General features: G+C 34.9%; 1 protein-coding gene across 1 annotated transcript in view; it reads left to right on the plus strand.

The window, feature by feature from the left end:
* LOC308661407 (sodium- and chloride-dependent GABA transporter 3) overlaps positions 1 to 11,224 on the plus strand; it is a gene marked incomplete at both ends in the record, with an annotated part of 106,088 nt that extends 94,864 nt beyond the window's left edge. The window contains 7 exons of the mRNA XM_081316329.1: positions 260 to 384; positions 606 to 718; positions 1,554 to 1,691; positions 3,838 to 3,940; positions 7,497 to 7,597; positions 9,343 to 9,513; positions 11,072 to 11,224. Coding sequence (XP_081172455.1) covers positions 260 to 384; positions 606 to 718; positions 1,554 to 1,691; positions 3,838 to 3,940; positions 7,497 to 7,597; positions 9,343 to 9,513; positions 11,072 to 11,224 — 904 coding nt within the window. The remainder of the gene's footprint in view (positions 1 to 259; positions 385 to 605; positions 719 to 1,553; positions 1,692 to 3,837; positions 3,941 to 7,496; positions 7,598 to 9,342; positions 9,514 to 11,071) is intronic.
* Between the last annotated feature and the right edge of the window lie 3,915 nt (positions 11,225 to 15,139).

Consider the following 15,139-nt stretch of genomic DNA (forward strand, 5'->3'; position numbering starts at 1 on the left):
GTAAAAAAAGAGGTATCATTAAAATTCTGACTAAATCTCTGATGATATCTCTGAGATCTAGAACAGTAGATATTAACTGTGACAAAAATGTAGTATAATCCATTTGATTATATTAATGTATTAGCAGTACATTCAATAAGCTACGTACATGGAAAGTTGCTAAAAGTTAATGCTTCTCTCTTTCTGATTTTTTCCCCAGAACTGTGGTATAAAGTCAAGCACTTAAAATTAAACAATGATTTTGCTCTTTATTTGATAGAGACTGCATTATGCTCTGTTGCCTAAACAGTGGTACGAGCTTTGTGGCTGGTTTTGCCATCTTTTCTGTTCTTGGCTTTATGGCTTTTGAACAGGGGGTTCCCATAGCAGAAGTTGCAGAATCAGGTAAGTTCTACAAATATGTTTGATGATCTTCTTGAATATGGGATTTGAAGATAAGTTAATTATGCAGGAAAGAAGTTGGACATTTTCTATAATGAGATAAGATCCATAATAATAGACATCCAATGCCATCAATTATATACCTATATGGACTATCCATACTGTGACCAGTATATGAACAAGTTCTCATTTATGTATCTAATTTCTGTTTATTTTACTTTCAGGACCTGGACTTGCTTTCATTGCATATCCAAAAGCCGTAACAATGATGCCTCTTTCTCCATTGTGGGCAACTTTGTTTTTCATGATGCTTATATTCCTTGGATTAGATAGTCAGGTACAAATAACAGTTATTATAAAACTGTTATAAACATTGCAAACTAATTTTTGTGAAGGTCTTTAAAACATAGAATTGTTATATAGTAAGAGATATTCTTTATGAGTGTAAACATATTTGACTTGTTAATATATGCAAACTGGTATTGCTTGTGTGATGAAATAAAATGGGCAGGCAAGTGTATAATAACACAAGTTGAAAATAATGGGCCTCAATCACAGGCTAAACTTGAGAAATTTAAAAGACTGGCAACTTGATAGAGAAAAGGCAATGAAACCAGCTTTCCCATTGGAACCATGGTTTGTTGGAAAATAACTGTTCTAAAAGTGTGTACCAGCCATAAAGTAGGGTTGAGAGATGTACCTAGTGACTTTAGGAAAGTGAACTAAGGAATTTAAGAATGGTGTTTAATCACCTTCAAGGATTAGATTTCAAAAACATATAATTGGTACTGTTGAGTTTGAAGATGGGAATTTAAAATGGAGCACCGTCCTCAGCCCATAATAACTCTTAAATGCTGAATAATTTCCCTAATTTTTCACAGCACTGAGTCAAGAAATAATACAGAGTCTAGTGCCTTATTTTGTGCTGAGAAAACTTAAAAACTGTCCCTTGTCTCTTTTGAAGAATAATAGGCATAGTCTGATTCCACTAATGCTAATCGCCAAGCCAACAATATACTTAATCAGAATCACAATTTGCCTCACCTGCGATATAATTTGAATAAAGCTCCTTACAGCACTGGGCTGTGAATGCTACAAAATATTTCATGCACTGATTACTGATATATAAACGGAATGTATTTGTTCACCTTGTTTCTGTTTCTTTTATCCAGTTTGTGTGTGTTGAGAGTCTTGTGACAGCAGTGGTGGATATGTACCCCAAGGTTTTCCGGAGAGGATATAGAAGAGAAATGTTGATTCTAGCTCTTTCAGTTGTGTCTTACTTTCTTGGTTTAATCATGTTAACAGAGGTGAGTTACATTTAATAACATTCACAACTGTAATTCACAACCCTCATTTTTAGAGTTGGGAATTTTATGAAGCATATTGGATGACTCATAAATTATTGGAACTGCAAATATTTATAAAAATAGGTTTGGGATTAATTACCAATCATTTAGAAATATTAAATCTGCTTGTCAAATGTATTTTAGCATTCTATAAAATGCTGGTCTTGATTTGAAAAGCCATTTAGGAATTAGAATCAGATTATCCCTTTCAATGCACCCTTCCCATTCACCAGGGTGAATCAAAATTTTGTATGTACAAAACCTCTCCAATCATCACTGATTGATTATGCTTTATTACAAACTGTTGTGAGCTGTCTAGAATCATCTAGATGTGATGGGTAGGGAAGGGGATAGATAATGACATACAACTCGAATAAACTGAATTAATAAAAAGAATCGTATTAGTAATCAACTATTGAATTGCCATTGAACTGTAATTTTGTATGACAGAGGCAAAAAGTACCATATCACAGGAGAGTAAATGCTAATTATATTTTATTCATAACATTAAATTGAACTTAGTTTTATTGCTACCAATTCCTTTGTATTGCCTGAAGAAGATACCCATTCTGAATTCCAGACTGGAATAGGGTAGAATCTTAATCATCAATGGTGACCTCTACCAAGAGACATAAAACTCAGTTGCCTTTGATATTGTTCATCAAGATGGTGGTATTTTGCTTCATTAGCTTCACAGAAATGGATGAATCATAAACAATCAACAATCGTAAAGAACAATTACATCCTTCCCTCCAAGATATATAATCTTAAGAAGAGATGCTGGTCTCTGCACTACAGTTTGTGATACTGCTGATTACATGATTACATGACATGATTGATATCCCATTTATGGAAACTATCATGAACTGAACAGGGAATTGTATTCAACAAACTAAATTATTCCTTCCAACACTGATTTTATGACACTACCATAAAAATCAATAATGGAAGTAATAATTTAGCCCACTGAGTCCAGCCATTAAATTCTCCCTGGTTTTTCCAGATATATTGTTTTCAACTTTTTTTCCTACTATTTTGAATTGATTTTGTGGCTACTGTAAAGCAGTTTGGGATTTTCTCTGAGGTAGGAAATATAGGAAATAAAATGTATAGTATTATAAATATTTTTATAAACTAAGGTATATAAATACTTTAAATAAACAGAATAATTAACCTTTTAAAATATCTCTAATTGCAGAAGAGATATGGAAGTGGAAAATATGCATGCAACCTTATTGGAGACATGTGTTAAGCCCTACTTCACACAAGGCCAAAACCTTACTCAGAGTGTTCAGCTCCATGCTACTGGAAAAGCATAAACATAATATGAGAGTTATACCACTATTATCATGCTCCAGAAAATCATATTTAGCGGCATATCAGTTCATGAGGCAAACCCAGCTTATTTATTACTGCAGCTGTTTACCCAACTGTTTTGAATAGAATTTAGCAAAAGGAGAAAATATTTTTTAAAGCACACTGTTTCTATGCCTTTTGTTTCAAAGAGTATAATGTTGTACATTCTAGAATGTGTTATTTGCAGTATACAATCAAGTTGCAATATGTATCATGGTCCACCAAATGGCACTGTTGCATCATTTACTGTCACATAAGGCTTTTCATTACATTTTTTCCCTCAAAAAAACCCCCAAACATTCAATGAGTTAAATTTAAGGGGAAAATGCACTGCTGTTGAAAAGAACTGCAATATCCACTCCAGTGCTATGTAATTTCTGAGGAACATTTTAAATGCTGTGCAAATTTTCTTGTCGATTGGATTTTACTTTGAGCTGTAAGGCTCAAGGTGAACAGCTACCTAAATTTACTGATAAAGGTTAGCTTTTAACTACTATAAGGTAAATCCTTGCTGTGAGACTAATATTACTATACCAATGGAGGTGTCCCACAATGAAAGTAATGCCTTTGAAGGAATAATTTTCCTCTAGACTTGGGCAAAGGAAAAGAATGTTGTATTTTCCTCCTTTCCAGTTATAATTTGAAAAATTACATGGTATCCTCCAGCGAATGCTATCTGAAAATAATCCTCATTTTAAAACTAAAATGTCACAAACCCACAACCTTCTTATTTTTAAATTTTCTTTTTCAGGGCGGAATGTATGTTTTCCAGCTATTTGATTCTTATGCTGCTAGTGGAATGTGCCTTCTTTTTGTTGCTATATTTGAGTGTGTCTGCATTGGGTGGTTTTATGGTGAGTCAATGATTGATGTTATTGCCTGAAATTCCATAATACTTTTCCAGATAATTTGAATAATGTATTTTTATGTCAATTATTTATGTCCTGTTTCTCATTATACAAATATGTCTCAAAGGTGTTAAATATACACTAGAAATACATAGTTATCAGTATCTTTTCCAGGGACCAGCTGAGGAAATATGTTTGGCCTTGTGCAAAGAAAGGATCATGCAGGGGCAACAAAACAAAATATGTAGTGTTATCTTTCTTTGCCTCCATCTTTCTTACTCTACAGAAATTATTTCCATAATTTACCTTGTCAGATTAAAATGTATGAATTGAAGCAAAATTTAAGATTAGAATTGTCAAAGCATGATTTATGGATCTCCCCTTCTGATAAATATTGTTTCCCATATAACTATCCTTGGAGTGGTTCCCAGAACAATTCACATTGTTGTTTCTTAGAAGTTAGGAATTAAATACAGACTGCAGATTTAATGCCTTGATTCTTTTGTTAATATTTGATTACTTTGATAATTCTATACTTTAGTTTATTTATTAAATTTATATGCTGCCTATCACTCTATCCAAAGAGACTTCGCGTGGCTGGGCTGTCCTGCTCATTCACACGCACACATAATGGTGGTTTAGTGGGTTTATTAATATTTCCCAGCAATTCCCTTCACCAAAAACCCAGAACTGTCCCAATTAAGTTCTGCCAAAAGCAGACCAATGCTAATTCACAGAGCAATCGCCAATGAGTCAACAAGGCACTTGAAAGTTTCCCAAATGAGATAAAACCACCAGGGAAAGTTAAATTCACAATACAAGATAATTCACAGGGCAAGAAAAGTCCAGATTTCACAAGGCATGATCCATGTCAGAGCCTGCTATCAATCAAAGCAAGGCATGAATCACAACAACTAGGAAAAAACACAGCTAGGAAATGAACATATTGTTCCCAGCATTGCCTCCATCTGTCTGCTGTGCTAAATTAAAAAGGGTGAGGCTGCCTCCTCACAAGTAATCAGGTTGACCTTTGCTGCTCCTGCCTTTTCTCTGCCCTACCTGTTCTCAGATCAAGTGTAGAAGGCAGTTCCTCTTCTTCATTACTGATTGGCTGCAGCTATGTGGTTTCCCCACCTGAAGACTCAGGGCTATCTTGCGGCAGCTGTGCTTCAGTCAAATCCTTCTTAGATGGTTGCTTGGAGCCATTGATCAACTCTCCTCCAGAAGTGGCGGAACTGGTTCATCCTCTTCCAAGCTAACATCTGAAAACATATCTGGGAAGTGTCCAGGAGAGTCATCACAATGGCTCACATTCGCAAAAATAAAATATAGAAACAATTACAAATATAAGAATAATTTTAAAATTACAAGAATTAAATACAGATGGTGGTAAATGTGTGAACTGCATTCAATACCAAGTATATAAGTTGCAACCCCATATATGTGAACTGCCTAAAATGCTCTTATAATGAAATATACCCAGCAAGCTGAATTCACTCTGAACAGCAAGGGGGGGGGGAATCAATCAGGAACCAATGGCCCAGTATACCAAATAAAGTATGAGTGAAGAGTGTCCCTTGATTTATCAATCTAATGCATTAAAACTGTATTGCTATAGTATACAAGCAAACATAATATTTTGCTCAAGTACATATTACATGAATTGCAGAAGCCAGTTTGAAGCATAAACTATTATTATGTACATCTAAGTTAAACTCAGTGTTGACTGCAACAACATAATGCATCAAATCAAGTCAACTTGGTTTGATTTTCCAAGTTAATTATAAAAAGAGTTTTTATACATATGTAAAAATCTTTAAAGTATTTAAACTCATCCAACTTTCATGAGATGATGATTTAATACAACTTTCCAATTTAATTTGGGTAATTTTTGTAGTGTCATTCAGTTTAGGTACATAGATGTTCTTCATCTGTCAAAATAAGTAAAATGGAATAAACATCCCATCTTTCCTCAAGGAAAGTAGAAGATCTTATTGACTAATTGATTTTATATACCTGCTCATTATGTTTCCATGAGTCTGGATAGCTTACACAGATAAAAAAACAAAGATAATTAAAAAATAACCAAAATCATAACAACAAAATAATTAAAAAACAATAAACTATTAACAATCAGTAAAAACCTAATATGTGGAAGAATACAATTAATTTCCCCAACAGACTCCAGACCACCATTACTGGATCCCTAGGTCAGATAGCAAAGCTATGTCTTCAGAACTTTCTAGACGTCCAACAAGGTCAGGGCCAGTTTGACTTCAGGGAACATGATCTTCCAAAGAGTGGGTGCTGGGGCAGAAAAGGGTCTCTCTTGGGTCCCATCAGATGGGATTCATTTGTGGATGGGACTTGCAACACGCTGTTTCTGCCAGACATGATGGGATGGAAAGATGTGATTGAGGAAAGGCAGTCTCTCAAATAACCCAGCCCCATGTCATGCAGGGCTTTATAGATCATTATTAGCACCTTGAATTGAACCCCCAAACAAACTGATAATCAGTGCAGCTGAACAGAGGTGTAATGTTGCTGATCTATGGGTAGTCTTTGTTTAGTGATTTTTCTTGTATTGCAACTGTTCATGCTATGACAGGGATGAAGAAGTAACCTTGCAACTAATCCTTGCATTTATAATCTTTGCAATCCTGTGAAGCAAAGAAAAGTTTCAAGCATAGCTGAACTTCCACTTAGTGATTGCTTCACCATATTCTTGGTCCTAATTTTATTCCCCAAACCCTAAGCCACTCAGCCTTGCCAGGGTTAAACTAAAGCCTGTTGTTCCCCATCCAAACTCCTACAACTTCCAAGGACCGAGACCGGACGTCAGTATTATTGCTTACTTCATCAGGGGCAGAAATATACATCTGGCATCATCTGATGATATTTCATCCCATGGCTACAGATGACCTCCTCCAATGGCTTCATGTAGCTGTTAAACATTTAATAAAATGTCCTAGAATGATGTTTTTGCTGTTCTCTTTCCCTCTGACAATGAAATAATGGATGCTGAGCTAATGTTCTTTCCCTTGGAGCGCCTCCTTATCTTTGGCAATAGCTTCCATCTGGTTTTTTGTGTTATACTTGGAAGGTGGTGGCATCAGGAAGCTTGAGGCTCTTCCCTATTCTTTCAATGGCATAACCCCATGAGACAGCATCATTCTCAGGTGGCTCCAAAAGAAAATAAAAGTGACAGCCTTGTACATCCCTTCCTCAGATGTGTAGTGAGACAATGGACATCATGTCAAGAGCACTTTCGAGGGCCTAAGCCAGCAGTGGGAAGGACTGTGTTACCATAGCTGATGTAGTTACAGCTACACCAGACCCAGTAAATAATGGGCAATGTCTCTTTCCAACAACAGCCTCAATTTTAGCAGCTGCCTTTGCCTTCCATTTTTGGGCATTCATTGACAATCACAGAGAAAGGGTCAGTCTCAGAAATAGTATATAAAGGTTTGTGTTGCTACAGAATCCCAGAAGCATTGTCTCTAGATTGAAACTAAAGTATTTATGGATGCACACTCACTCTTTGCTGTTTTATTTTGCATAGGAAGCAATCGGTTTTATGACAACATTGAAGATATGATTGGGTACAGACCAGTGATAATGTTTAAATGGTGTTGGATGTTGATTACTCCTGGCATTTGTGCAGTAAGTAATAAAACATATGATTAGTATGAGAACACAATTTGTAAGGCTCTGGCAAGGTTTTCATCCAGATGTCTTGTTCAAATTATTTTGTAGAAGTAGATTACACAAGGAGAATGAAACAAATCTCTAGTGATTAAGTGAAAAAAATCTTATGAAATATCCTTCCATTTACTTAGCTATTTTTTTTACTGATTGTGTTATATTAAGATTTTTTTCCTAATGCACCCAGATTCAGGCAAGCCATTGTTACATACCATCTTCAATTTGTGTCTTTGTGTGTGTGTATGTATGTGTGTGTGCATTCACACACGGACACCTTTGAGTCAGTGTTTACTCCTGACAACTGCCTAGACATGTCCATGAGTTTTTTGGCAACATTTCAAAGTAGCTTGTCATTGCCTCCTTAGTGACTGGCTAAGTGACAGCGACTTGCCTAAGGACAAGAACTCAGGGTCTCCCACTTTCTAGTCTGATGCCTTAACCACACTGTTTCTTTGTACATTAATTCATATTGTAATGATAGAATGTATAATACCTCCAAATACATGCATTTCCTACATGGCGTAAGATTTACTAATTTGCCTATAATGGGCACTTGAACAAAGATGTGGTAGACTGAATTCTAACTGATTCATATAACTCTTGCTGTACCCCTCCCCCAATTCCTGGGAAAAACTAACTCGGTTTGCTAGCAATAGCCATTTCACTCATTATCACTGATATACCAGAGAGGATTGGTGGACCTATATGTACATACTGATAAATATGTGCATGTGGGTGGGTATGTACACAGGCATGCACATAAACGCATCCACAAACATACACAAACTCCCTACATACATACATTCATACATACATTTAAATGCAAGATTGCAGATAATATAAATGGGTGATTCATAGGTATTTTAAGTGCTAATATAATAATGAAAACCTGATATTAACTGTGATATAGAACTATGGTAATTTTCACAACAGTTTAATAATTTGTTAAAGTTCCTGTGAAATTTATATGTGTATCTGCATATACATATTTATGTTGTGTGATCACAAATTATGCAAGTGATTTTTATGATATAATGCTTTTCCTGTACGCACCCAAGTACAGTCATGTTCATTTTGTCTGTTATGTATTAAGTTGTATATAGAATATATGCTTTTTTGTATCCATGCTTTATTGGAGAAATGCACTGCAGCAAAAGATGTGCAGAATTCTCAACTCCATTCTGTCCTGAACACATCAAACTGCTGTGGTTTAGCTATTTGCAGAAGTAAATATTCCAAACTAGAAGTGGTTTGAAGCATATTGAATGTTCTGGTACTTTTGTCCAGGTTGAGGCCACATAAAATTGCATTCATTGCAATGTTTGTGAGAGGTGTGTGGGAAGAGATAGGAAAAAATCAACTCAGTAGTATGCAAATGGAAACACGTTCTACTCACAAGCCCTAAGTTGATCTGCACAAATGCAGCTTGTGGCCAAATTGAAAAGAAGTCTTTATGTCTTTGTTATTTAAATTAAAGCTCATTTAGATTTCAATGTGAAATCTGGTTCCTTTGGGTAAAAAAGGAGACAGATGCAAGTTATGTGAGTGTTGAAACTGAAGGAAATGGCAGTGATGGCATGCTGTCTGTCTGTTTTCCAAAGTGTGACCTTATATATTGATTTACTCAGTTGAAGGAGTTTCCTAAGCAAGATTTCTCTCTCTTTTTTTCTCAAGGATACGTAACACATTCCTCCTTATTTCAGGGCATCTTCATATTTTTCCTGGTGAAATATAAACCTTTGAAGTATAACAACATATATATATACCCAGACTGGGGTTATGGTATTGGCTGGATGATGGCTCTATCCTCCATGGTCTGCATTCCTTTGTGGATCTGTGTAAAACTCTGGAAATCAGAAGGAACCATTTTGGAGGTGATGCTTGTTTTTATTACAAAGCAATTTGATATCATAGACAAGCAGTTCCAGGTCTAAGCCCAGAAAGAAAAATGAGGATATATATATTTCAGTGAATCCTGAGTCTTTACCTTCTGTTGGTAGTACTTCAGAACTTATGGACTTCCATAACTGCATAAATTTGTGCCCACTATTGTGACTCAACAGATGCAGATGTCAGATGTTAGCAATCAATTTCTTAATTTACCCTGGATTTGAGAATGGGTTATGGTGATACCTGAGGAAGAACCAAGAGACAGCTTGGGAGGGTGCAAAAGTGGATATTTTTGTTGCCCAAACAACATGTTTATATTTTAGGAGGGTTGCTTTGGAGGGTATTTAAAAAAATAATCACAAGTTTATTTAAAGATTTATTCCACAATATTCACTTGAGGGTCATAAATAAATAACCTATATTGTGTTGATTAAGTAGCATACAAACACTTGGTAGATATGGTGTCAGGTCCACCATCACTGTCCTGTGTCTTACTGGCATCCTGCTATTAAAAAGGGGGAGGAGGCTTATTGGATACTATTGCTATATCTTCAAATGTGGGAAATAGGGAGAGGGAGTGACAGTGGAAGAAGACCAGATTTCCACTAACCAGCTTATACCAGGATCTTCAAGGCCGTTTTCCCTGAGAATGTATGACACCCCAGAGTTTCTCAAAACATCTTACTGACATAACATTGGCTGGCCAGGGAACTGGTCATGGGGGGGATGGAATGAGAAAGGAAACAAATAGCTTTGTATTTTGCTTGGGAACACCAGATTCTGCCTGACTTTACTGGAACCATTTTTTTTCAGTAAAAGGTCCTCTGCTTCAACCAAATAGGATCACGAGTCTTACTTTCCTGAGAGAGTAGACTGGGTCAAGCCTGAGAGATGGTTTATATGATATCAATTCACAAGCATAAGAAAAATATTTCATGAAACATTTTAAAACCAAAATGTGAAAGAGGGAGGGAACAAAATTGAGGTAACAAATGCCCTAGAATAAGCCTCTAGTAAGAACTAAGAACTGTTAGGTGGGGAGTATTCAGAACCAGAGAGGGTGTTATTTTATGCACAACATAGCACCATTATTTTTATCTTAAGTAATCTATTATGGAATGAATGGATACCATATTATTAGGGCTGTGGTATGCCTCAGAATAACTTCCTGAATGTACCTGTCACTACAGCTTTCTAATCCTAGAAGGAGATGTGACTGCTTTAATGAGATATAGACTGGTACTGCATTCATCCTCCCATGCTTTCTGACACATCTCTTCAAAACCAAATCCAAAGCCCCATAGCCATATTACATGCATACATGCATACATGCATGCATGCATACATACATACATACATAGTTTTAAATTTGCACTATGCAACACCAATATATATTACAATGTTAAAATCCTGATATATTCAAGAACCAGTGCTTAAGAAGGGCAATATGTGTGAACTAGGTTTTAGTGAGTTGGCATGACTATAAGGATGATGGAAAGACCTAATGGTTGTTTTTTTTTAAATTTTCTTCCTATTTTCCAGAGATTCAGAAAACTGATTGTAGCTAGCCCAGATCTGAAAATGAGAGGAAAGATCAGAGCTGGCTCATATGTTGCTACAGCAAATGACTACGATGTCAAACTGAAAGGTGATGGCAACATTTCAGCCATTACAGAAAAAGAAACACATTTCTAAATGAACTTTCTATTATTATTATATTTTGTAAAAATGAAGACATAAATAAATAAATGTATGAATACTTCACTTAATTATAGAAACCAGCTTGTTTTGCACAACTTTATTAACAAGTTAATTTTAAAGTGAACTTGTATACTTGTTTAAAAGTGGTTTTTAATTATTATATACATAACAATTATATATATAAATATATATATATATATATAAATCAAATAGAATTATTTGTTAGTGATGACTTGTAATATTGTGATTCCAGTGTTTTTAAAGCTCCTAGAAGGATCTGTATAATCTGTTGTAAAACGTTTACACTTTTTAAAGGCATGTGTTGTATAGTTACTACACATTCTAATTTGTAAGCATGTCCAACCATTTCAGCTTCTACTGTATGTACATAAAGGGAATCACAATGTCATTATGTTAATGTCTAAAAGGGTACTTTCTTCATATATGTAGCTTTATTTAACACCTAACTTCCTGAACTGGGGCCTGATCCAATACCATGGATGTTGATCTAAATCTTTCTGTGGACCATCAGAGCTGTTTACTGGAGCACTGATAGCCTTCAGTCATGCTTGTGTATTGTTAAGTAAAGAAATGATACAAGCCTACCTTGGCCAGGCCAAACATTGACATTTGGCAAGCCTGTCTTCACAGGTTTTAAGGCAATGCTTTTCTGCTCAGCCCTTTGAATCTAATTTCTACTTTGGACTTGTGTTGTCTTGAATAACACACTCCACATCTCATGGAGTCATCCTGGAAGCTTTTGGGAGTTTCGACAGCAGCCTCTTCAATGTATGTATCCAAATACAAGAGATGTAGCTCTAAATCATATGATGGATATACATGTTAAGGTTTCTCTTAGGATTACAGTATATATATATATATATATATATATATATATATATATATATATATATATATATATATATATATATATATATATATATATATATATATATACCGGGACGCGGTGGCTCAGTGGGTTAGGACGCTGAGCTTGTCGATCTGAAGGTCGGCAGTTCGGCGGGTCGAATCCCGAGTGCCGCGTAACAGAGTGAGCGCCTGTTACTCGTCCCAGCTTCTGCCAACCTAGCAGTTCGAAAGCACGTAAAAAGGCAAGTAGAAAAATAGGGACCACTACGGTGGGAAGGTAACAGCGCTCCGTGCGCCTTTGGCGTCTAGTCATGCCGGCCACATGACCACAGAGACGTCCTCGGACAAGCGCTGGCTCTTTGGCTTTGAAACGGAGATGAGCACCGGCCCCTAGAGTCGGAAACGACTAGCACGCATGTGCAGGGGAACCTTTACCTTTATATATATATATATATATATATATATATATATATATATATATATATATATATATATATATATATTCTTCTTTGTTTGAGCCTAATGATTATATAAACTATCTCAAGTGTTTTGCATTTGACTTTTGATTTGTTTTCACAGAGAGACATGCATAATTTATGCATGTGACATTAAAAGAAGTCATAGTACAATGGTAGGAAATTATGTCTTCAGTTTTCTCCAAATTGGTAATACAAGATCTTTTGTGTCTGCCACTCCCACAATGTCAATCAGCATGCTTATCTGCTGACCAAAGATTTGAGGCATTCTACTACTTCTAGCTTATTTGGAGGAAACTGGTTAGAGATGGCTTCTTCCATAAGTAACTAGCAAAAGTTATTGTATTTGATATATGCAAATATATATAAGGCATTTAATAAGTGCCTTAATTTTAATAAATCCCTCTATTGTTTCTTTTGCTGTAACACTAGGGAAAAACCCTCAATTAATCAGCATGCCATGGTGTAACACAGCAAATAAAATTATTTTTAAGTTTAATCTAAAAATAATTTTAAAAATAACTAAACCATATTAAGACACTTTGAACTCTGGAATCTGATATAATTTATTACAGAACTACTGCAGAAAGAATGGATTTTATTTAAGTAACATTTAAGCAAACATTCAGACAGTTTTAGTTAAGAATATTTAAGCAGCATGCCATTAAAGAAACCCCCCCCAATGAATTATATGCTTCAGATGTTTTATTAGAAGAAAATTCTGAAGAAGTGGGTGGTGATTCAAAATGGGAAGGTTCACACATACCAAAAACTATGTACATGCTCTATATTAATCTTTACCTCTCCGATCAAATCTATTGAACTAATTATATCTCATTATTCAAGGTAGAGGAAAGATGCAATATAAAGAATCCTTTCACGAATCTTAGCAGTTTAATCCCTAGCCATATAGATTCTACAGATTCAAAAAGAACTGAAAAAGCCAGTCTTTACATCATATGCGTGCTTTGATCTTTTGAATTATCTTGACAGCAATAAGTGATAAATCTGTATTATTGACTTTATATTTATTTATATTTTCTTCATAGACAATTATCCATTGCTAGAATCTATGCATTGCCTTTTTCAACTTGTATATGTGGTAAGTACCAGGTTTTTTATTTTTTTAAAAAAATAAAATAAAAACACAATGAATCAAGTTGTTAATTTAGAAGGTAGTCTGTATTCTGTGTTCATGAATCTCCTTAGAAGTTACATGAATTACTAAAAGATACAAATCTGTAATTTAAAATTCTTCAGTATCTATGGAAAATAGTTTTTAAATAATTTAACTCATATTTTCAAAAATGTGAAGTAATTGTCTCAGAAATTATTGCTGATACATCAACTAATCATAATATAGTGTTTTTTTTTTCAGGTAATGTAACCTGTCTTTAAAATTAAAGAAACTTTTAGCCCAATCCTATGCAGACATTAATTCCATTGTGTTCAAAGGGCCTTCCTACCTGGTAAATATAAAGAAGATCTGTTTTTCATTGTCTTGAGATGATTCGCTGATATGGATTGTCACATGTAGAATATTGCTTTCATCCAGATGCCTCAACTCAAGAACTATTCTGTGAATATGATTCCTATCTGCTGCTACACACCAATAGCTTTACACACATTCATGTGGTTTAATATGGTCTAAAGCAATGTTTCTTATTTTATGTCCTTGTTAATTTCCACATTTACTATTTGATCCATTTAATTCTTAGATTTCTTTTTTAATGTATTGCTGGGAGAATTGGGTTCAATTTTCTGATTGAGGACTTTTGTTTTTCTGGGACAAACTGTGAAGATGATAAACAGCAATGGCATTGTGATAACTTCTTTTGATGTGCAGTAGGAAACAGTAATGTTCATTTTTTTAAGTATATGCAGTATTATTCAAAAGTGAAGAAGAGATGAGATTTATGTACTCTTTTACACAAAATTTTTATTTGGTATTCAAGGAAGCACAACATTTTGTTTGCTTACTTTTTAAAAAAAAATTAAAGAAAATGGGTAAATGTGTGGTTCTTGCTTTACTTAATCGACTGCCTAATTGGCTTGCATTAAATGGATAAATACCTGTAATTTTCATGGCAACAATGCAAAAGTGGTTTACTATATACCTGTGGAATTGCAGCGTTCTCTGAATGTCTTTAAACCATTCTATTTAGCAGAAAAATAAACACTATTCATTACAACAAAAAAAGCAAAAATGCTGCTTTAGAATTCAGTTTATTCCATTTTAGCCAGCACTGATTGAACTCTTAGTATTAATGTGTCACCTGTATGGTTCATAGGTTCCTACCTTTTGGTCAGTATGGCAACATACAAGTCATCCTGACAAGGAGATGAACATACACCTATTAATGTATTAACATAATATATCAAAAGACTAGCAAGGCCTTTTTTAAGTCTGTCTCCATATATTATCCCTCTGACATCAAATATAATGTACAAAGTTATTAATGAAGGAATACTCTCTCAAGTAGCTTTAAGTGTAAAAATAACCATGGATTCTTTGCAAATAAATGCAAACAGTTAAAGTGTGACTGTGAGACACTGCCTCAGG

This window comes from Vipera berus (genome assembly GCF_964194415.1).
Source record: "Vipera berus genome assembly, chromosome: 2".
Lineage (NCBI taxonomy): Eukaryota > Metazoa > Chordata > Lepidosauria > Squamata > Viperidae > Vipera > Vipera berus.